General features: G+C 41.1%; 1 protein-coding gene across 1 annotated transcript in view; it reads right to left on the minus strand.

Annotated features, from left to right (window-relative positions):
- Nucleotides 1–25,281, minus strand: part of TBC1D1 (TBC1 domain family member 1) — a 392,135-nt gene that overhangs the window by 188,969 nt on the left and 177,885 nt on the right. Inside the window, 4 exon segments of the mRNA XM_042782639.1 lie at nucleotides 1,173–1,305; nucleotides 2,514–2,618; nucleotides 5,914–6,003; nucleotides 9,813–10,331. Of these exon segments, the coding sequence (XP_042638573.1) occupies nucleotides 1,173–1,305; nucleotides 2,514–2,618; nucleotides 5,914–6,003; nucleotides 9,813–10,331 (847 nt within the window).

Below are 25,281 nucleotides of genomic sequence, written 5' to 3' on the forward strand. Positions count from 1 at the left end.
GAGGGAGAGAGGGAGAGAGGGAGAGAGGGATAGAGAAGGGTCTGGTCCTTTAAGCTCTGAAGTTGCTCAAACTGTCCCCCATACTTTAAAAAAAAAATAGTTGGCCACAGGCCTTGAGTTTTCCCCTAGTATGGCCTTCTCTTGGGAAATCCTGTTTGGTAAACAGGGAGCCAAAAAAGAAAAACAAACCAATGCTGTCAAGTCGATTTCCGCTCGTGGCAACCTCATGTGTCAGAGGAACCATTCTATGGGGTTTTCAATCCCTGTGACCTTTTGGAAGCAGACAGCCAGGCCTTTCCTTCTGAGGTGCCTCTGGCTGGGTTTCGCATTGCCAACTTTTTGGTTTGTAGACAAGTGTTCAATGTTTGGTGGCAGGGAAAAGCCAGGGGCTTTGTCATCTTGGGCCAACTCCTGGATGCACTGGAGACTAGTTTATCTCTAAACACTGCCACTGAGTCGACTGCGACTCAAGCACCCTCCAATCCTCAGTTCATTCATCTATAAAATGTACAAAATAAAAAGTCCCATTTCCTCCCAGAAACGTGGTGAGGATTAAATAAATGAGTAATGGACGTAAAATTAAGCACTTAGCACAGTGTCTGGTACATCTGAAGTCTTGAATAAATAAAAGCTGCAAATCGTAATGTTTATTATGTTCATTCCTAAACCAAGTTCCTCGAAATGGCAGGCAACACTCAACAGTAATTCTTTCATTCCTTTTCATTCTTCCATCAGCTGCAACCTGTGCTTTGTCCCCACCATGCCTTTAAAACTGTCCTAACAGAAGCTCCTGATAAGCTTCTGTTTGAGAAACCTAATGGAACTTCCTCAGCTCTTACTAGATCTCTCTCTAGAGGTCAATATGGCTGACCACTCACAAACCATTACAAATGCTACACAACTGGTTTTGTAAGTTCTGTTTCCCCAACTTCTTCACTACCTCAGACTACCATGGAGGGAAGATGACAGAAGAGGACATGAGTTTTTATCTTTGTACCCCCAGCACCAGCAGTGCCATGCCTGATATACCAGAGTTACCTGCTTCAAGTTGAAAGCTTACCTGCAATCCTATAATAAATACAAGGCTATGTTATGCAGAACCTTTCAAAGCATGTTACCCAAGGTTTTCTTGTGATCTATATTTGAAAGTTCAGAAGGGCTCCACTACTCACCCTCTATCCTCTCACAGAGTTTGTGCAGGCACTGAACAGGACAGCCCTCACACAGCTGAGCGGGGGCCTTAGAAGTCTGCTGCACCGCAGCCACCGTGAAAGCCTGCTTCAGGGTCATCATAATCTCATCAACCTAATTGAAGAGAAGAGGAACATAAGCAGCAAACAGTAAGATTAAAATTACCTGGGCTGATTTGAGGACTCTGCAGGAACTCTGGTGGCGTAGCACCTAAGGCATTTCATTGCTAATCAGAAAGCTGGCAGTTCAAACTCACCAGCCACTCCTTGGAAGGAAGATTGGGCAATCTACTTCCATAGTGATACCGCCTCAGAAACCCAAGAAGAGGTTGCTATGGGTTGAATTGACTCTACGGCAGTGAGTCTGGTTTTGGTTTGGTGGGAAGACTAAGGAACTCTGATAGTTCCATGAAGGCATTTGGCTGCTAAACAAAAGCTCAGCAGTTCGAATCCACCAGCTGCTCCAAAGAAGAAAGATGATATAGTCAACATTTACAGCCAGGAAACAATATAGGGGTCACCATGAGTCAGAATCGACTCGTTGGCAGTAGGTTTGGTTTTTTGGTGGAAAGACTTAGTATTTTCAGATTTTGCTGGACTATTTATTAATCACAGACTGATAGATTAACTGTAATAACTGCTAAGATTACAGGCTCAAAAATATTTCCCAGATACTCAAATCTTTTTGTTTTTAAACTGTGATTTGGGTGAAAGTTTCCAGCACACATTGGTTTTCTGTTCAACAGTTCATATGCATTTTGTTTCATGATATTGACTGCAATCCGCACAAGATTAACAATACTCTTCTCACTTTCTCCCTGTGTTCACCCTTTCCCTTTGACCTTCTTTCTTGTCCCTTCCTGTCTTGTGACATTCGAATCTTTTAAAGGAAAGGAGGTTTTTGAAAATAAAACAAAACAAACAAACAAAAAATCCTAAGTAAACGATATATACTGAGGGTAAAAGCTAACTCCTTAAAATGCTAGTCCAGAGAGTGAAAGCAGGCAGGTTCTTCAAAATAATGAAAATTTAAAACATATACCCTAATAAAGCTCAGATGCATACTAGCTAGTTATTAAAAAGTCATGAATGAATAATTAAAGTCAAATAATGGTATGTCAATGAGGCCATACAACTTGGCTAAAGACAGGAAAAAAAGAAACACTTCAGTGAGATTGAAATTCCTTATAAATAAGGTTTCAAGGTAAAACGATTCATTGTCTTTTTTTTTTTTTTTAATTGTGCTTTGGACGCACATTTACAAGCAAATTGGTTTTACATTCAACAGTTCATGCACATTTGATAGGATCCTTGGTCTCTTACCAGAGCTTCATTTGTGCACTGAAACACATAGCAGACGAAATGAAAGCTTCCGCCTCCCGAAGCCTCTCGGCAGATAAACCCAAAGTGGTCCACGTGTCTAATACCCTGTTGGAGGCAGAAGAAAGGAAACTGGAACATTAAGCTGAGCCCAAAAGAGACATCATTCTCAGAAATGCAGCTTAAGACTGACACACTCAGATAGTTTAAAAGCAAAATATAGCTAAGAGCATCTCTCAAATATGATAAAGTTTAGCATCATTCTACCAAAATGTTATTTCTATGACCACCCCAACAATTAGAGGAGTAAGATCCCAAAACTGGAGTTTTTAATGCTCATCTGGTAGCATGGTGCCTAAGGCATTTGACTGCTAATCAGAAGGCTGGCGACTGAAACCCACCAGCCACCCCTCGGAAGGAAGACTAGACAATTTACTTCCGTAGAGATACCACCTCAGAAACCCAAGGAGGGGTCGCTACAAGTCAGGATTGACTCAACAGCAGTGAGTTTGGTTGTTTTTGAGTACTAACTAAACTAAGTGGAGAAAACATAACACAGAAAACTTACAACTTTTCTTAGGTATTACAGAGAGCTACATGGAGAACCAAAGAGATTAATGGATACACACACACAATTTAAAAAATTAAACATATTTATAGTCCTAAAAATAGCAAGCAGATAAACACTACACTTGTATGAAGAACAAGTCAAAAGTTACACATAGGAGAGCTTTTAAATATAAGGTATTAAGGCCAAGGCTCTCACACAGTTTCTAAGGAGTCTTTGCAACAAATATTAATATACAAATCTGTCTTGAAAACACTGGCTAACAGAGGCACTTAAATACAAATAAAATGTCTTCCATAAATATTAATACAGCAGTGCCTTCTGAAAGCACTACTAGCATAGAGAGATGAGTGCCAACAGCCTGAAGCTCTGATATAGCCATATTAACTTATAAACTGCACCATTTAGGAAATGATAAAACTATTATGTGAAAAGCAGTATTTCAATTAGAAAATAGCAACATATCATGAAATAATTTTTGTACATAATCTCAGGTTCAGTATTTCCCAACAAGGGAGCAGTCACTGGAATAGCCCAACATCTCAATCAGTGTTCTCCAATGTCAAGTTAAGGGAATGCAAAAAGTTACTTCTTAGAGGAATATGCTTTAGAATAACTTACTCTTTGTAAATGGATAAAGAATGTTATTTTTACATTTTTCAAAAGAAAATTTTCCTTTTGAATACGTAAGTAGATCACATTGTATGTTAGCAAACACTGAAACACTCATTGTCTCATTCATTATGGAAATAAGAAGTTAGAGCTTAAAAGAAAACATTACTAAGTGTTCTCATATTTGATACAGAGGATCTGAGTGAAACTGATATAACACAACGAACGCAAGGCAATGCACTGCCGTCAAGTCAAAGCCGACTCACAGCAACCCCTCCTTGGGTTTCCAAGGCTGTATCACTATGTAAGTTGATTCCTCTACCTTCCTTCCAAGGAGTGGCTAGTGGGTTTGAACCACCAGCCTTCTGGTTAGCAGTCAAATGCCTTAGGCACCATGCCACCAGAGCTCATAGAGTTAATCATAATTGATCGATTCCTCCAGAATCTCTAAAATACACCTGGGGAGATCATCAAGAAAGAAATTTTCAAGTAGATATTGCATTCTAAGTAAGGTATCTAAGATATGGACTATGTGTTCTACTTTAAGGGAGAAGAAATGATGATGATTGGTACCCCAAAAGTTACAAATTTTTATAAAGTTGAAGTATATATCTACTTAAAAAGAGACACATTTGTGTGTATGTGTAAATATACACAGATAGTCCCCAACTTACAACATATTCTGAGTTAATGATGAACCACATTTACACATGCCCTTATCATTGGTTACTTATATGCACTACATGATGTTGCAGCATGTAATTTGCTCATGTTATCATTCTCAGATGTTCACCTGAAAATGTTCGATTTTATGATTTACTGTTCAAAATAATGCTGTATTTATAAAAACATTGATAATAAAAATTGTTGTTGTTATGTGCTGTCGAGTTGGCCCCCACTCATAGCAACCCCTCCTTGGGTTGCCAAGGCAGTATCACTACAGAAGTAGATTGCCCAACCTTACTTCGAGGAGTGGCTGGTAGGTTTGAACCACCAGCCTTCTGGTTAGCAGTTTAAGTGCCTTAGGCACTATGCTACCACAGCTCCTGATAATAAAAATACTAACCATAAAAGGCAATAATGAAAAACAAAAATTAAAAAAGGTATTCAACTTACATTAGAATCAACTTATGATGGAGTTGTCAGACTGGAACTCCATCATAAGTCAGGGACTATCTGTACATAAAACACACACACATACCTGGAAATCACGATGGTGAAACATTATTACTAATAATTGCAAAAAAAAAAAAAAGGCAAGTAAATCTATTTAATCCAATAGGTTATTGTTGCTTAGAGCAAACTTCTTATCTAATTTCGTAAATCTATTTTATCCAATAGGTTATTGTTGCTTAGAGCAAACTTCTTATCTAATTTCGTAAATCTATTTTATCCAATAGGTTATTGTTGCTTAGAACAAAATTCTTATCTAATTTCAAAATTTTATTTATTATCTTAACACAGGCAGTCCCTGGATTATGAACAAGTTTCACTCCTAAGTCTGTCTCTAAGTTGAATTTGTACATAAGACAAACAATTAGGTATGGTTTGTATCAAATGTCAGTTAGCCAAATGTTTGTCTTTGTATGTAATATGTAATGTACCTCTCTATGCATAAAAAACACTTTCAGATACATTAAAACATCTAACATAATACATTAATATGTTTTGAGGTGTGTTGCAAAATAGCACCCGTTTGTTATTATGAACTCATGTGTACATCAAATTTTTAATATCGTAGACTTTATGGGGGTTGGGACCAGGGATGTACATGCAGGAAGACACTGTCTGAATGGATGCTATGCAGTACGTGACTGCAATAGGTGAGACTTGGTTTGTAACTTGGATGTTCCTAACCTGGGGACTACCTGTATACCAAAGCATGTTGTTGTTGTTATGTGCAGTCGAGTCGGACCCAACTCATAGCAACCCCTCCTTGGGTTTCTGAGGCAGTATCGCTATGGAAGTAGATTGCCCCATCTTCCTTCCAAGGAGTGGCTGGTGGGTTTGAACAGCCAGCCTTCTGGTTAGCAGTCAAGTGCCTTAGGCACTATGCTACCAAAGCTCCCATATCAAAGCATAGGAAAAGAAATTAAAGACTACAGATCAAGTACTTAGAAAATATACCCTTTGTAATCCGTACACTTCTGTTGTATGGCAGATATTAGAAGAAATCGTTTAAAAATTCCATTGCAATTGAACCAATAACCCATTTCCATTTACCTGAGAGCAGAAAGATATCTCCTTAAAATTTTTCTCCAATGCTATTTTTTTGGTGTCAGGGCTGATGAGGTACACTTCAGACTGGCCAATCTTAAAAAACAAACAAAACAGAAACTAGCTGAACATGAAAGCTGAATTTAAATTTGTCTTACAAACTTTTCTTGTTTTGTGATCTATGAGAATAAAGAGAAAGGAACAAGCTCCTATAAAATTCTGACTGTATCATGGTTGGAAATCACTTCAAAGGTAGTGACTTATCCTAGGGAGTTCCTGTATCACAGGATAACTATTCCTACACTCACCTACCTAAGGCAGCAATCTGCAGTGAGACTGAAGGATCAAATACCCAAAAAGCAACAACAAAACCTCAGACTAAACATCCCTTTGTTACGACAATGAGGTTTCTAAGTAAGTGCCTCTTCCAAAAAAGAAGCTTCTCTTTCAAAATTTTCAAAACGTTTTCTATTGATTCCCTTTTACTGTGGAGTCCCTGGGTGGTGCAAACAGGTAACACACTCTGCTGCCAAGCAAAAAATAAAGTGATCCAAGCCCAGGCAGAGGTGCCTTGGAAGTGACACAGACTGGCAGTCTGCTACTGAAAACTGAGCCACGGATACCCTATGGAGCACAGTCCCACTGGGGCCACCAGGCAGCAGAATCAGTGTGACAGCAACTGATGGTTTTTTTTACTGTAAAATCTTATAAAAATTATTCAGATGATCATCCATGATGCACTGAGTACATGCTATGTATAAAACATTTGCATATACTACTTACCAGACTTTTTTAAGTTACCACATTAGCATAAAGGAACATTGCATTATTGATTTATCACACTAGACATCCATTATAGTAGTAGTATTTGGCAATACCCACATGGTTAACTGCACGCCCACTCCCCAGCTGCCTGTGGTGGCCCTCCCTGGACTCCAGGCCTCCAGGCGGCTAAGTTTCTTGAGGTATTGTATGGGTTTTCTACAGTTTCAGTTTCTCCTCAGGATAAAGAGGTCAGCAGTCACATTCTGATGTTACTGGAACTCACAGTGGCTTTCCTTCCTTTAAATTCATTATACTCTGATATAAGGTCCAAACCGGAAACTCGGGTATAAATCAGGAGTCATTATATTCTGAATGTAGAGTCAGGTGAGACTGACAGCCACTACCCTTAATCCTTTCATGAAGACCAAGTATGATGAAAAAATAATTCATTTTTAACATGCAACATCTTTCTGAATTAGACTAGAGTGTGTGTCTCTCCACAGCAGGAACCAGCACACTATCTGCTTTGTCTAGTGCAATACAGAGTAAAGATGGACAAGTCTGTCAACAAGAAATGAGTCTCTAGTTTGGATATGTTTAGTGTCTTCAGAGGTCAGTGAAGATACCTAACACAACGAAGATACCAACACACAATGAAAATAATCTCTATTTTTAAAAAAGAAGCTTTGAAAATCTCAAAGTTGAGAAGCCCTGATGCATTATCACTTGGTTGTGGATGGGCTGTAAAGGGGAAATTAGAATTTAAAACTGGGTTGGGCTCTTGGACCCCTCTCCCTTCCCATTACTTCCCATCAGTCACCATGTCCCATCAACCTGCCTCCTGAGTGTTTTTCCATCCTCCCTTTACTCCATCCCCGCTGCCTCCACATTCTAAGCCTCTACTGTCTCTCATGCAGACTATTCCATGGCCTCCAACTCTTCTCCCCAGCCTACTCCTGCCATCTTCACTCTGTTGCCAAAAACATCCAGTACCAATCTGTGTTTTAGACTCTTCAGTGACTGTCCCTTGATTTGAGGATGAAAACCAAACTCTTAAGACTCATGAGTTGATATCTCATGAAGCCCCTGCCTCTTGCACCAACCCTACCTCTCCTACTACACCCCCTTTGTTCCCATTGGAGTCACCTGGCCTTTTTTCTCATTTATTACGTATTTACTGAGCATGCACCATATGCTAAGCTGTATTCTAAGCACCCGTGATAACAGCAATGAACACACAGATAAAAATCTGTGCCCTCACGGAGATCACCTTCTTAGGGGTAGACGGGACAGAAGATATAGTACCTGTTTATTTGTAATTATGCCAGATGATGATGAGTGCTACAGCAAAAAATGAAAGCAAAGAAGTGCTACTAGCCTCACTGCAAGGATTATTGCTCTATGCCAAGTTAGCATTTCAGCAGAGACCTAAAGGCAGGGAGGAAGACAGACCCATGAAAACCTGGGGAGGAAGCCATCCAAGCAAAAGAAACAACAAACGCACAGGCTTCCGGCTTTCTCAGGTATCGTGGGCATCTCTCCTCAAGGCCGTCTCATCTGCTGTTCCCTGCACCCAGGAATCGCTCAACTCCCAGGTGACTACACCCAACCCTCTGCTCAGTCAAAATCACTATCACTTTCTTGAAGTTTTCTCTGATGCGCCCACTGTCCTTGCAGCATCCTCTGCTTCTCCTTGGTAGCATGTTATCACAACTCTAATTAGGTATCTGCCTTTGCCATCAATTGTCTGATCTCCATCGTCCTTAAAACCAGATGCCGTTGGGTCAGCTCCAACTCATGGCAACCCCATGTGTCAGAGCAAAAGTATGCTCCACAGGGTTTCAATGGCTCCTTTTTCAAAGTAGACCACCAGGCTTTTCTTCCAAGGCACATATGAGTGGACCTGAACCTCCAACCTTGCAGTTAGCAGCCAAGTGTTTAAACTACTTATACTACGCAGGGGCTTCCCAGAATCTAAATATATACAGGGAGTCTTGTGCACTGCTGTGTTGCTAGCATATTGTGTAAGATCTCACCCACAGCAGTCACTCATTTAAGTATGGGTTAAATAAATGAACCAAGCAGTGACGGAGAGGTTGAAACACAAGTCTGGATGCTGACGTAGCACTCTACAATGTATTAGGTCAATGATTAGAAGAGGAAGAAATAAATCACCCCTATTAACCTGTGATACATCATCTTGATTTTAAACCTGCATCCATACACAGAGCATTAAGCTTAGCAGCCAACTTCCTTATTTTTATAAAACATTACATTTAAGGTACTTTTGGTCTCCACAGAATGCCAGTCAACATTAAGCCAAAGAAGGGTCACAGAACGGGGCCCAGGATCAGCCACTTCCTTACACCGTCAGCGGCCAGTTCACCTCTGGGTCAGCATGAGTCCCACTGGCTCAGACTAATTCACTCCAACCCAGGGGGCTCCCAGGGAGGACCAGCTCTCCGAGAACAGCCATGATTACTTAGAACTCAGGAGCCCCAAACTCCAGCAACAGCTCCTTTGTCCGTTCCTTTTCCGGCATTTGGCTCTCAGTTTACCGAATTTTTTATTTCCTAGAAAAAAGTAAGCAGTTGGCTAAACTAGTATTTGAGTTTGGGTATAAATCTTAGATATCATGTCATCCAATCACCCTGACGACTATCCTGATTAACAAGGAGTGAAAGTTTTATAAATTAATGAAAATAGTTAAGAGAAAGCATTTTCCAACTAAAAGATTTTGTTGAAATGTATTACTTGAAATTAAGACACATTTTAAAAATCCCTTTTTTTTTTTTTTTTGGCCTTTTTTACCTATCTTAACATACTCTCCACCCCATTTAAAAAGATGTCTTTACAGCCATAGGGTGGGGGGGTGGGGGGTGGGGGGGTAAAAACCACACAGGGATATAAGATGGGATCTCTATTTTCCCCTGATGACTTTCAATGATCATAACTGAAGGATTTTATCCTGAGAACAGAATATATGGATTCACATACAACTGCCAAAAATAATTTACCAAGAACTTTTCCTCCTCAAATCACAATGAAAAAAATAATAATAGAATCTTTCAATAAAGCACATCTTCTTTTGAACATACACCGCAGAATGGGGATGAGTTCAAGGCTCAATATTGTTTTACCGTGAAGAGCATAGTTCGATTTTCCTCAATATCTGTCGGCTGCACAATATTGTGTCCACTAATGAGGTGGTTCTCAATGTCATTTTCCTCAAAAGAGCTGAAAAAACTACTACTTCTAAGGCTTCCATCTTGAAATTCCCTCTTAAAGGCCAAAGAGTAAAGTCCAGGCTGGGAGAAGGACTTCCGCATAGGCCTCCGGCCCTGCTCGTCATGGCCCACCGGCTGGAATACCGATCGGAATTTATCTGTTATGGTAAATCCCCCCATAGTACTGGTAGCTTCAGGATTCTGGGAGAACAAGTCGATTTCCGCTTTCCTGCTGCAGCTGATATGATTGAACTTCTCGATGCATTCGTCTATCAGCGCCGGCGGGGCCTTCTTGTGGGCCACGGTCACTCGGCCACAGAAGAGCACTTCAAACTTCTTGGCAAATGTGTCATCAAACTCAGATGGGCAATGGAGCTCCTCCTGGCGGGCGATCTTCCCGGCCTGTCTGATGGAGCTAATGATCTCAGGCACCTGCCAAGAGAGGAAGGAGTGTTATTTGGAACATGCAGTGTCTGGCATTCATGCGTCGGCACACATATGGAATGAATACACAATGAACAAACCAAGCTCCACAATATCCCAATGCATCGGACTGAAGGTGGGATCCCACGGAGAGAGAGGACTGTGGATGCCTTCCCCTGGGAGGTGCACACACAACTTTTACAAAGAAGAGAAGGGAAACACTACTAAGTACCTGTGATAGGAAGAAAGGCAGAGTGAACTACTTGCAGAATCAGTCAGTGAAAACACTACGGATCACAACAGTCCCAAGCAGTCCACTCTGTTGTGCGTGGGCTCCCCAGGAGTTGGTGGTCTGATCCAAAGGCAGCTAACAACATGTGCCAGGGGCTGTGCTAAAGGATTTACATTCCCACCAAAAGTCAACTAACTAGCCCAAGGATGCATAGCTCAGTGATGGCAGGACCAGGATTCAAATCGAGGTTAGCCACTCCAAAGCCAAAGGTCCACCCTAGAGAAAATGTCACCTTCCAAAGTGCTTTTTCTCCACTGTGGCTCACCAAAACACCATACAATAATTCTAGATGTCATGGCAGAGTTCCCTGGAAAGTCTTCCATGTTAAATGGTGGGTGGGATGAAGCTGACAAGCAAAACCTCTGAAGAAAATTATTTAAAAAAGGAGCTCTGGTAGCATATAGTGCCTAAGGTACTTGACTGCTAACCAGAAGGTTGGTGGTTTAAACCCACGAGCTACCCCTCGGAAGGAAGACTGGGCAATCTACTTCTGTAAAGATTTACCACCTCAGAAACATAAAGAGGGTCACTATGAGTCAGAATCGACTTGATGGCAGTGAGTTTTGCTTATAAATTATAAAATATGTACTCAAATCATAACATCATTTCCTTCTGTGACAAGTTACAATTTACTACTTTGTCCTTTATTTTCTGATAGTTAAAGAATAAGACTGGAGATTTTACTCAAAGACTAAGGAACCCATGACAGGATCATTATCATAGCAATACTGCAGGGCACCTTCACATGGAGACTACAAAGCCTCCGGTTTCTAATGTAAAAATCACGATTAAGAGAACATACTGAAGGGTCTTCTTATCTGTGACAGTGCTGTCCCTGCTGCCAAATCCTATCATTATTAACCTCCAACAAAATCATTCAGAGCAGCAGCAGACGTAAAGATGAGCCCACAATTGAAATGAGTAAACATCTGCACAAAAATTAAGATGGTGTACAGCCGTCAGACTGATTCAAGACTCAGGGCCAGTGAAAACAAGACAGGCATGCATTTCATCTTCAAAAGGGTCTCGTTTTTGTTATGGCCTAACACCCAAATCAATTTTTTCCCTTTTTTTAAGCAAGGAAAATTCAATTACGGTCCCCAAAACCAAAGGCCTAATGTTTTTTTAAACACTGGGGAAGGGGGGCTACTAAATTTCTTTTCAATTCAGGTCAAAGATCAACCTATACAGTAAAAGGAGGTGGTTTTAGTACATTTTTAAAGTGTGTTTATATTCTATGTTCATTTTGCAATCCCCAAAGACTCAGTGACTCAAAAGATATTTCCTCTGTGATTTCCTATCTAGCCACCTTAAAGACAGTCACTTTGCCTTAAAAACTATGATACAGACTTTAATGCATTTTATCACACAAAGATTAAAAATACCTTTAGGGATATTTCATATTTAAAACATTGATTCCTGAACATAAGATCTACCAAAACAACCGAACCCATTGCCTCAAGTTGATTCTGACTCATAGTGACCCTTTAGGATGGAGTAGAATTTCCCCCATAGTGTCTCCAAGGCTCTGGTAGCGTAGTGGATGAGGCACTTGGCTGTTAACCAGAAGGTCAGTGGTTTAACCCCACCAGCTGCTCTGCAGAAGGAAGACGGGGCAATCTATTTCTGTAAAGATTTACAGCCTCAGAAACCCAATGGTGGTTACTATGAGTCAGAACTGACCTGATGATAGTGAGTTTTGTTTTGTTTTTTTTAAAAAAAAAAAATCTTTATGGAAGCAAACTGCCTCATCTTTCTCCCATGGAGCAGCTGGTAGGTTCAAACTGCCACCTTCTGGTTAGTAATCGAGTATTTTAACCACTATGCCACCAGGGCTCCTTTATTAAGACCTAAGCAATATCAAATAAGCTGAAATTTCAACAAATGTCAAGCAGTTATTTGCACTAAGGGTAAGTTATATAATTATACAACATGTGAAGGCCTGAAAATTATTCATTGATTTAAGGGGGAAAAAAGACAGCACAGAAAGAAAAAAGAGGTAGAAATTCTAGGTTTCCTTCACACCTCTGCCAATATTCACACCAGGAAAAACAATGGTTCACTCTTAGCAAAAACAGCCTGAATTTCTCTCAAAAAATAAAAATGCTTATAAAATGTTCCAGGAGAAAGTTATTTCTATGAGGTTAAAAAAGAAAAAAAAGATATTTTTCAAAGAAAAATAACCAATTCGTGCACATACAGAATTTTGCTGCTTTTCAGAGCAAGTGTGTAAGATTATTTTATTAGGAGTCTTTGAAGCTTTCCAATTACTAACCCACTTTCTGGTTCAAATTCAAAGTTTGTTCAGTCCTGTGAGACTTGTGAAAACACCTGGCATTTCTATACACTCCGTGTTCCACTGCATCTCAATGGTGTATTTCATGATATACCAACGAGGGCCAGAAGATGGGGGAAGTCATGTGAATCTACAGTTACTCAGTAGGAAATGGCACAAACGGAAAATAAGACACAAAACAGAACGCTCAATGGTTCCCTCGCTTTACAGGATCAGAAGACCCTAACGAGTATTTCATACCCTGGTCAGGGTTGAAGCTGTGGCAGTTTGTCCAACCACCAATCTCTCCCATACTTTCATCAGTATCTGAAAAAGATATGCTTTAATCTAAAATCAGAGTCTCTCTCTCCCCTACACTCATCAGAACGTAATTTTTCAGTCATAAGTCTTTTCAAGGTCAGGTTAAAGAGCTTTCCATCTGTGTTGTTATGTTTTTGTGTCAACTTGGCTAGACCTTGTTGAGTGGCTGGGCAGCTGGTGGTAGTTATTCCCCATGATGAGACTGGCAGTCAACTCCGTGGTGGGATCTACCACAAGCAGCTGAGGAGCTGCTTTGGGTATGTGGTCTGCTTCCCGCAGCAGCTTCGGGAATGATCTCTAGCTTATGGCAACTTGAACCCTGCATGTAGCCATGTCATTGTTCAGCAGCCTGCCATGCTCTGCAGACCTTGGGACTTACAATGGACTTGAATTAATGGCCTGCCGTGTGATTTGATAATATCGGGACCATGCCTTGTTACTTGTCAACCTTGGGCTTGTCAGCTTTAGCAGACAGCAGCTGAGTGAAGAAACGCCTCTAGCTTCAGTGGGCCAGGAGCTGGAGGCAGAGCTGAAGCCCAAGGCTGAGGAGTTTCACTCAGCCCCTAGAGCTTGGCACTTTGAACTTGGACTTAAAGCCTCCAAATTGTAAGAATAAACTCCTGTTTATTTAAGCCATCCCATTTGTGGTATATTCTTTTCAGAGTGGCACTAAGTAACCAGAACACCATCATTCAGAAGCACCAAGAAGTTATATAAAATGGGTACAAAGGTAAGAATCGAGTTTTTTGTTTCTTTTCACTTAAAAAAAAAGCGGGGGGCTACTGATCAGACAAAATACTTTCAGATTATCTGAAGGCAAGCATCATATTGCTAAATATAATGTCAACAATTAGTTAAAAATCTAATGCTGCTTAACCTCAGTATAAGTTATTCAGGTTGTTAATGGTTGTCAAATTGGCTCATATTCATGGCCATATAACCCATAACAGAACAAAATGTCTGTTCTTGCACCATCTGCATGACTGTTGGCTTGAGCCTTTGGTGTGGCTATCATGCAGTGCCTTCCAACCCAGTGGACTCATTTTCCTGCACTATATCCTGGAAGATTATTTAAATAAAAAATGTTTCTGAAAACTTTATGAGTAAGTTTCGTTCTCCTTACCAGAACTGATCTGGGGCACCGTTTCCCAAAAGACATGACATCCACTTGTGATGAAATCCTGAATTCTGATCAGTGTTAATCCCTCAATAACTGTCCTAGACTCACTGACACTGTTAACTTCTTACACACAGGAACATGGTCATTTATTTCATTTCAGTCCAAACGTTTTTCTAGGTATCTACTACATTTCTAAGAACTCTGGTGACATAGTGCCTAAGGTATTTGACTGCCAACTAGTAGGCTGGCAGTTCAAACCTACCAGCCATTCCTCAGAAGGAAAGGTTGGGCATCCACTTCCGTAGTGATACAGCCTCAGAAACCCAAGGAGGGGTCACTGTGAGTCGAATCCGACGACAGCAGTGCATTGTGTTGTGTTACAACATTTCTAGAATCTCTAGAATGAGACCAAGGGATTTAGAAGTGCAGATGACTGTGACTGAAATAATAAGAAGTGTGCATCCTTACCTGGGAAGGGCACTGAAGAAAGCTTAGTTAGAATTGGTTATAACAGCCAAGCTCGGAGCTTCAACTAAAACTTAAGCACCGATAATTGAGAAAAGAGTTAATAAAGATTGTGGAAGCCAGAATCCTCAGGGCTTGGAGAATACCCGGATGAGGAGGGAGGGTATGGAAGGCTGTACAATGACTCCCAGAGCCCTTAGGCTTCTGCACGGATCACTGTGTCATTAGCCCAAACAAGGACGAGCGAAGGGATGGACAAGTGTGGGAGACACTACAGTGTGTTCCGTTTCTGTGCATGTTGAGTGAGAAATTTCAGGACCACTTGAAAATAAGAGCACCTAGGTGGGCCTGGAGTTCAAGATCAGAGACCAGATTAAATTAGGCAGCTGAAGCCTGGGAACAGGCTACTCAAGGAAAGTTAGAAAAGGGAACATAAGGGAAGCAGACCAAGATGGGATCTAGAATACACTGAAATTTCAGGTACACAGAAACTGAGAAAGCAGAGGCAGTGGAGAAAGGAAGCCCAAGGCAAGGGTGCAGTTACTGAGCCAAGGGAAGGAAACACTGCACCAAGAAGGGAGAGTGGGCAACTGAGGATAAGCTAAGGGCTAAGAAAGGGCCACTGGAATTGGCAGCTTATGCAGATATGTGAAAAGAAATAAAAGTGGTTATTTGGTTGTTAACTGCTGCTGAGTAGGCCTGACTCGCAGCAACCCCATGCACAATGGAACAAAACACTGCCCAGGATGTGTTATCCAACCATCAGTTACGATTGGCCGATTTCCAGAAGTAGATCACCAGGCCTTTCTTCCCAGTCGATTTAAGTCTGGAAGTTCTACTGTTACCTGTTCAGAATCATAGCAACACCCAATCTGCCACTGACAAAGGGGTAACAGTTGTGTATCAGGTGTACTGGCCAGGAGTCAAAAGTGGGCCTCCTGCATGAAGGCAAAACCTCACCACTGAGCCCCAAGTGCCTCCTGTGCCAAAATTAATCCCCCTAAATAAACTTAAGATTTCCCTGAAGATGAAATTTTAGTCTGTGACAACATGCACTTTTAGTCACAATACTTATTACAAGCACACAGACTGTGTGTGGCCAATGGTTTCTTCTCACCAACACAATCTAGGTACTTTTAGCAAAACCGTATTTTTTTAGTCATCGCAATAACATCTACGTCACTTCTGTTCACAGATAAGCAGATATAGTAAATCAAAATTACAGAATGAAAAAAAAAAATCTGAAAAACATTTTACTGGGATAAATTCAACAGGGACTTGAGTTTGGTTTTATTTCATTTCACATTGGAAAGCAGAACAAAAATGTTTGCTGTTTAACATCAATTATCAATAGTTAATGAAGAAACAAGTAGTTATATAAAAATTTGGTAAACTATCCTTCTGCTCACCTATTTTGAGTTTATACTAAAAACTCAATTTGAAAAGTAAGCCTGGACTTTTTCAGAACTGAAACAAACGTCACATACTAACAAATGCATAGTACATTACGGAGTTTCTGGAGCACGTTTGAGTGTTGCTTTATAACTAGCAGAAAAATGGTACTCCAAGAGGATTAAAAATCTCTCATTCTGGCAACAAAGTCCTTATTTATATATTTGGGTCAACTCCTTTCTTAAGGATTCAGGGATTATAAACATACTGCAAGTATAATCTTATTCACAAAGATTTAAGGAAAGTGTTCCTGAAAGCATCGTATTTATAATGACAAGTCATTTCACTTAACACTTTTGTTTTTCTGCCAACAAGAAACACATAAATATATGTGAAGTCTGGTATGTGTATTTAAAATTCCAGCAATTTTTTTCCTATTACATAGTATTAAAACATTCTAAAGTTATAAAAATATGGCAGGATGCACTGTGTTTTGTCTCTTGGATGAAACCTTTCCTCGTGACAAAGAATGAAAACAAACATTTGAAATAGAAAACATCCAGTCTAGCCCTTTTCCAGAAGGAAGAGACCTGTGTGCTGTCTTTGCTGGTGATGAGTAGTTATTTGTGTTTGTTGGTCAGGAACAAGGTAATCTAAATTAAACCAAGTAGGTCTACTCTCTCTTCCTATAGGGTCATTATAAATTGGAAAACAATTGACAGCAGTGGATTTGTTTTGCTTCTTTATTCTATCTTGCACGCCTTGAATTTTATGCAAACTTACTAAGAAAATGTCTTCTCGCTATCTTAAATTATTTGAAGGAAAAAAAAAAAAAAAACCCACCAACTACACTACCTAGATAAGACTCATGTAGGCATTCACATTATATAACAGTTTGGCCTATTAGGACTATATTCAACCATAAAGATTTGAATGTACCTCATACAATGAATAAGACATGATTCCTCCTGACCTTCTGAGGCTCTCAGTCTAAGGAGTGGCATGTAATTTCCAACGTAAAATGACAGCTGCCATCATATAAGCATGAACAAAGTGCAAGACTGCACGCTTCAGAAACTGGCCCTGAAAGAGGAGGTCTGTCAGTCTGTCATGGCCTCACGTGGTGAACTAACATCTCAACTAGCTGCTCTGACCTTATTAATAATAGAGAACAAATCAGGCTAGTGTGTTACCTCCTCCAAAAAGAGAGGTCTGATTTGCTCAGTAGCTGCTGAAGGGACATATGGGGGATATATGAAATGCTAACGAGTGCTGGTCCCTAACCCAGGGCCACTCAACCTTGGTCAGCGGGCTGCCTTACCTGGCTGGCCTCTGGGTCTTAGTCTTTTATCACATGTAACATAGAAAGTCTTACTCAGCCTTCCCAGCTCTGAAATGGCATACAATAACTTGATACACTCTTAGTAGCTTTTAAACCCACGGAGATGGTCTTTGCCGATATAAAATCCAGCATCATATTCCAGAACAAGAGTTCACTACAACCTTCTAACCAAACCAACATGTTTCTGCAAACATTTAAAACAAAGACACTAAAATCCAACATAAGACATGATCTAATAGCTACAAAGCTTACAAAAGAAGGTGAGAAACGGTAAGAAAAGCAAAGGAAGGAAGGGATAAGAATATGAAACTACTTTGTAGATTTTCTAAAACAGTTTTTAAAGTCAAATTGTTTTGGCTGGTCATCATAAATACTGATAGATACCATGGAATTACTGAATGCTCAACCTGGAAGAGACTCTAAGCCCTCAAAGTCCAATCCCCTTCATTTAATGCACTGATTCTCAAGTGTGGCTGCACATTAGAACGATTAGTGTTTTTAAGCACTGATTTCTAGGTCCCACCCTGGCCAAATGAAGCAGCCTGTGTGATGATGGGCCCTCAGAGGTGCAGTTTTCAGAAGCACCCCAGGCAGTGCCAGTGGGCAGCCAGGATCCAGAACCCTTGTCTCACCTGTCCTTTGGCATACACCCAGGCAACACAGTGCTTCCCGAGAATGCCTCACCCTAACCCTGTCTAGAACACCATCATTCCCAAAGCTATTCGATTAATAAACCCCAAGGCAAACTGTGTGGGGGCAATGGTGGTCCAGTGGTAGAATTCCTGCCTTTCCATTCGGAAGACTCGGGTTCAATTCCCGACCAGTGCACTTCATGGGCAGCCAACACCTGTCTATCATTGGGGCTTGCTTACTGCTATGATGTGTAATAGCTTATTGCTAGGGGAACTTCTAGACTAAGACTAGGAAGAAAAACCTGGCAATCTACTTCCAAAAATCAATCAAATGAAAACCCATGGATAACAACAGTCCTACCTGCAACTGATCATGGGGCTCATGCAGGACCAAGCAGAGTCCAGTTCTGCTGTGCTTGGGGGCTAACTCAAGGGCAGTGAACAGTAGGTAAACTTTGAGCAGCCAAATTGCACAGCCCTAGACCATGCTTACAGTCCGAGATGAACAAGCTGATCAAAACAAAACAAAACAAAAATACCACATCACTATGGAACATCTGACAAGCTATTTATATCATTTAAAAGCAATTTAAATAGCAAGTAAATTCACTGCACTTCAGGGCCCTCAGCTAACTAAATACATAAGCACGAACACTTTGTAAGAAATGCTATTCCATAATTTTGATCAGCATTTGCTTTAAAATAGTCTATCGAGGAGAAAGAACACCAGGTCAGAAATACAAGGAACTAGCAATTAATCACTGAAGTTACATACTTTTTATGTATTAGTTACATGTGCTAAATAATCTTTGAGAGGGGCACTGGAGTCTCTCTCCTACAAAGCATGGAACTAAAAAGTAAGGAAGTTTTGTTAAGAGAAACCATTAAACAAAGGAACTGGTTCTGTTCTTAAGAATACAAACCATAGACATTTAAAAAAAAAAAAATGATGCTCTTTGGAATTGTGATGCTGAAAGACAGAGACCATCAGTAAAGGGATATTTAGACATACAGTCTCTTCCTCTAAAAGCAAAACAGGAAAATCAGCTAGAGTTTTGGGCACCATTACTGTTTAGCTTCTAAAATCCCCCAAACATGTTGTTGTTGCAGCTGCTGCTATTGTTAGGCGCCGTCCAGTCAACTCCGACTCACAGCAACCCTACGTGCAACAGAATCAAACACTATCCGGTCCTGCATCATCCTCACAATCCTTGCTACACTTGAGCCCATCGGTGCAGCTACTGTGTCAATCCACCTCGTTGGGGGTCTTCCCCTTTGTCGCTGATCCTATCTTTTACCAAGAATGAAATCCTTCTCCAGGAACTGGTCCCTTCTAATAACATGACCAAAGTCGTTGAGGTGAAGTCTGGCCATCTAAACATGTTAAAGTCTATTAACATACTAAACTTGTTGAAACTAATTTTCAAACCAAGAGCTCATCTGTTGCATTTCCATATCGCAATAATCAATCCAAGATGAAGCACTTAAAAGGAGACGAGCGTAGATAGACCCTCTATCAGGTGGCAGACACACAAGTCGTTTTACCTGTTCTCATTTATGCCCCAGAACACAGAGTCCTTGAGAAATTTCTGGGCAGTTAAAATCCCAGGGCAGGACAAGCAATCCCATCCCAGACATATACTCAACTGAGGTGTGTACTGGACCACCAACATACACACTCAAGAACAAGGATAGCATGTCTAACAGGTGAAAATTAGAAACTAACCCCATATCCACCACTGTAGAATTGAAAACAACATATTATAGCATATTCATATAATTGGAAACACAGGACACATAATATTTAACAAGCTATTACTACATGCAATGACATGGATAACTTGTCATAAACATAATGTATGTTATGGCATAAAAGAATCAATCGTATGGTGTAATCCCATTTTTACAAAAGTTTAAAAACAGGCAAACTAAGCTATGGTGCTAGCAGGCATCTGGAGGTAAGGCCAGGAAGGAGCCTTATTAGGGGCTTCTGGATTGTTCCATTTCCTGATCTGAGTGCTTACCTAGCTGAGTGCTAGGTATACAAGATCATTCAAACTGTGAAGAATCATTAAGCACATAATTTATGTTATTTTGCTATTTGTACGTTATACTTCAAGGAGTTCTGGTGGTGTAGTGCTTAAGGCATTTGGCTGCTAACCAAAAGGCCAGTGGATCAAACCCACCAGCCACTCCGTGGAAGAAAGATGAGACAGTCTGCCTCCATAAAGATTTACAGCCTGGGAAACCCTATGGAGCAGATCTGCTAAGAGTTGGAATCAACTCAATGGCAGTGAGTTTGGTTTGGGTTCTATTTCAAAGAAAATTTACCACGAAATAGTATTTTTATGAATATAAGTTCATTAAGGAAGGGAAAAAAAAAAAACTAGGTGTAAAAAAAAAACCAAACTCATTGCTAATGAGTCGAATGCGACTCATAGCGACCACACTGACCACTCCTTGGGTTTCCATGGCGGTATCACTACAGAAGGCGATGCCCAACCTTCCTTCAGAGGAGTGGCTGGTGGGTCTGAACTGCCAAACTTCTGGTTAGTAGTCAAATGCCATAGGCACTATGCCACCAGAGCCTGAAGTTACCCAGCTAATAAGTGGAAGAACCAGGTAGCAACACACATGTGCCTGCTGCCAAAACTAGCCCCTTTCCACCACATTGACACTACACTCTCAATTCAAAAAGACCTCCCAGTTCCTGATGTGGTCCATGTTGTCTTCTTTTGTCCTGCGTGTAATCCATTCCCCTGTCCTCTAACAACAATGGTTAGGTACCACAGAGAAACCCAGCCCCAACTCATGAATAGCCTGAGGAGCCTGGACTAAGACAACTAGCAAATTCAATTACCTCCACCCCACTACCTCAGCCACATAGTTCAGAGCTGGATATATAACCCAAGCCAGGCCAATGACTTCCAGGCCTAGAGGTTTTACAGAATTAGTTGGAAGAGAGAAAGCTGTCTGTTGCTTTAGACCAATGGTTCTCAACCAGAGGTGATCCTGCCCTTAGGGGATATTTGGCAATGTCTGGAGACATTTTTGGTTGTTACAACTTGGGCAGGAAGCAGCTCCTAGCATCTATTATACAGGCCGAGAACGCTGCTAATCATCTTACAATGCACAAGACAGCCCCAACAACAGAGAACTGTCTGGCTCACAATGTCAGTAGTGTCGAGGTTGAGAAACTCAACTTCAGGCTTAAGTTCTCAGGCTATCAGCTTAGAATTACTGGTACCACCACATGTGAAGACCCTGCCAGAGAGTGGAACAGAGACAGAGAGAGAATGGAAGAAGAAAAATGAGAATGAGTGGTTCACATAGCTTTGAGTATCTGGATCCAACTGTGCCTGAAGCCAGTAAATTGGGATTCTGGTGCCAATAAATCTTTTTTGATTACATCAAAACTAGGAACTTACAGTGCAGGCAAAGGGAATAAAGGATAAATTGAGACCAGAAGAACTAGAAAAAAGAAATAACAACAAAGCACACATTTTTATCAATAACCATACACTTCTTGTGTATACTCTTCTTCCCTACCATTCCCTGGGTGCCAGGCCACCACTAATGACTGTTCTGATCAGGGCCATAACAGATGGATCCTGAAAGAAGGGGAGAAAAACGTGGAACAGAATTCTTAAACAGTCCAGACTTACCGGACCCGCTGAGACTACAGGACTCCCTGCGATAACCCATAAACTTGGAACTTGAGACTATCCCCCCCGAGTTCATCTTTAAGCTAATATAACAGATTGGCTCACAAAATAAAAATATTACAGTGAGTACCTTATATTTTTAAATCATCTATATGAGACCAAATGGTCAACAATTGTCCTAAAGCAAAAATGAAGGGGAAGTGGACAGGAAAAGCAGATTACTGAAAACAAAACCTCCAGAATGGAATTAATGAGAATGCTGACAGTGTAAAAAATGTAACCGATGCCTCTGAACAATTTTTGTAGTAATTGTTAAATAGGAAGATAATCTGCTGTGCAAAATTTCATTGAAATCACACACACAAAAAGGCATTAAAAAAGGAAATAGAGCAGTATGCAAATGACTAAATCAGGTGGAATGCCAAGTACTGCAAGAGTAGAGGGACTAAGGGGGTTTAAGACAATAAAAACAGAATCTCATAGTATAGAGGAATCTGTACCCTGACCAGGAGGCTGTCATTCAAACAGAACAAGGGGACACTACATGGTTTAAAATCAAGAAAGGAGTGCATCAGGGTTGTATCCTATCTCCACACTTATTCAATCTATATGCTGAGCAAATAATCTGAGAACCTGGACTATATGAAGAAAAACGTGGTATCAGGATTGGAGGAAGAATCATTAACAACCTGAGATATGCAGACGATACAACTTTGCTTGCTGAAAGTGAGGATGACTTAAGGCACCTACTGATGAAGGTTGAAGAATACAGTCTGCAGTATGGATTACATCTCAATATAAAGAAAACAAAAATCCTCACAACTGGACCAATGAGCAGCAACACAAGAAATGGAGAGAAGATTGAGGTTGTCAAGGAATTCATGTTGCTTGGTTCTACAATCGATGCCAACGGAAGCAGCAGTCAGGACATTAGACAACGTGTAGCAGCATTGGGAAAGTCAACTGCGAAGGACCTGTTTCAAGTGCTGAGGAGCAAGGATATCTCATTGAGGACTAAGGTGCGCCTGACACAAGCCATGATATTTCCAATCGTCTCGTATGCATGTGAGAGCTGGACGATGAATAAGGAAGACCGAAGAAGAGTTGATGCTTTTGAGTTGTGGTGCTGGAGAAGAATGCTGAAGGTACCATGGACTGCTAAAAGAACTAACAGATCTGTCCTGGAGGAAGTGCAGCCAGAATGCTCCTTGGAAGCAAGAATGGCCAGACTTCGTCTCACCTATTTTGGTCATGTTGCAAGAAGGGACCATTCCCTGGAGAAGGATGTCATGCTTGGTAGGGTGGAGGGTCGACGAAAGAGGGGGAGGCCTTCAGTGAGATGGATTGACACGGTGGCTGCAATGATGGGCTCAAGTATAGCAGGGATTGTGGGGCTGGTGCGGGATCGGGCAGTGTTTCGTTCTGCTGTGCATGGGGTCGCTATGAGTCGGAAACGACTCAATGGCACTTAACAACAACAACAACATAGTATAGCGGGCTTTTCAAATTTACTATGAAGAGCAGGCAGAGAGACTTAACAATTTACCAAACTTTGCCCTTTGTAGGATAAAACCCGCCACCAAAGGATCCTCAGGGAGTTCAAATTTATTCCATTTTTTCCTATAAAAGAGAGAATTTAATAAAATTTTAGATCCTATCAAAATATTTTCAGAAACAAAGTGGATTTTAAGTTTGAGTGACTGGCTTACACATGACTCCCACGCCCTCTCTGCTCCCTGTCATGTAAAATAAGAAAAGTCTGTAATCAAATATAATACAAATGAACTCAGAATCAGGACCAGTGATTTGCAAGGAGCTCTGGTGGTGCAGTGCTTAAAGCATTTGGCTGCTAACCAAAAGGTCGGCAGTTCAAACCCACCAGTTGCTCCACAGGAGAAAGATGAGGCAATCTGCTTCCCTAAAGATTTACAGCCTTAGAAACCCTATAAGCCAACTCTACTCTGTCCTACAGGGTCATTAACAGTCGGAATCAACTCAATGGCAGTGGGTTTGTCTACACACTGTTAAGCAGAGAGATCTAAATATGCCACTCAAAAATGGCGTTGCTTCTCTCCAAAGCTAATTTCCTTCCTCTCTCACCAGAGCCCATGTCTGCAGTCAGATCCCTAATCCTTGCCCATTACAGTCACTGCCTTCTCTCTGTGACACACCTCTATCCACTGCTCACCTACCAGCAAGAATACAACTCAGTGAAAAACAGAGCAAAGGAATTTTCTGAGTTCCAGCCAGATCTCCAAGGACAGGACTTAATTTCGTAGGTAAAAGGCTTTCTTCTCTCAAAGGAATTGAATGGGAAAAGAAACACTACCTGCCCCAGGCACAGGGTTCAGAAACACAAGCCCCAAGAAACAGAGAGATCTCCATGGAGGCTGCCCTTGTGTCTCCAAACAAAGGCAACTCAAACACAAGGCTGGGGAATAACAAGTGCAGACAAACACCAGAGAAAGGAAACACCACTTAACACACTTACTAAGCTACAAGCGGTCTCGACTTCTTAACCAAACCAGAACCTCCATTCTCAGTGTAACACAGAATATCCCAGATTCACATACTCGCCCCAGACAGCATCTCACATACTCTGGGTATTTAAAACACACTGAATAAAATCAGTTTATCAGAATTGAAGCATCCACTGGAAAATACAAGTTTAGATCTTGAAGCTCACCCTACATCTCTTTAAGAAATAATAATAATAATAAAGCATACATTTTCATCACTAACCATGCACTTCCTGTGGACACTCTTCTCCCCACCATCCCCTGGGGGCTCTGGTTTGTTGCAGCACCAGCTATGCATCTCTAAGCCAAACAGGCCAAGGTCCCTGGGCTGAACCAAAAGGTTAAACATTTTATTTTATGACCAAGTTAAAAATGCTGCAGGGGTCCCTGGATGGTGGGAACGTTTAACACACTCAGCAGCTAACTGAAAGGTTGGAAGTTGGGGTCTACCCAGAGATGCCTTGGAGGAAAGGGCTCCTGAAGTACTTCCAAAAGTCAGCCACTGCGTACCTCTGTGTGTGGGAAGCACAGCTCCACTCGGACACACAGGGTCCGCCAAGAGGGGAGGGCCACGCATCAGCAAACACTTGGGGTAAAGCTGGTGCAGCCTGGTCACCACCAAGCAGATGGGCAGAAAGAAGGCTCATCTTGCCCCAGCCTCTCACTTCCTCCCAGGGGGCCCTGGTCAGGGCCCTTAGCCCAGTGGGGCTAGGGCAGCTGCTGAGGGACCATGCTTGGTGTGAATGGGCCAACCTCAAGGACCAAGGAAAAGCAAATACAAATTATATGTCTACTTTTCAATAATTCAACTTTCTTTTAAACAAAGCAACAGGATATATTCATTTTTTTTCCCCAATAAGTTAAATACACGCCCATGGAAATAAACAATATTGTTGTTGTTGTTGTTATGTGCTGTGGACTCAGACCTGACTCATA

The sequence above is a fragment of the Orycteropus afer genome, unplaced genomic scaffold (genome assembly GCF_000298275.1).
Source record: "Orycteropus afer afer isolate SDZICR_OR568_19922 unplaced genomic scaffold, OryAfe1.0 scaffold00399, whole genome shotgun sequence".
In the NCBI taxonomy this organism is placed as follows: domain Eukaryota; kingdom Metazoa; phylum Chordata; class Mammalia; order Tubulidentata; family Orycteropodidae; genus Orycteropus; species Orycteropus afer.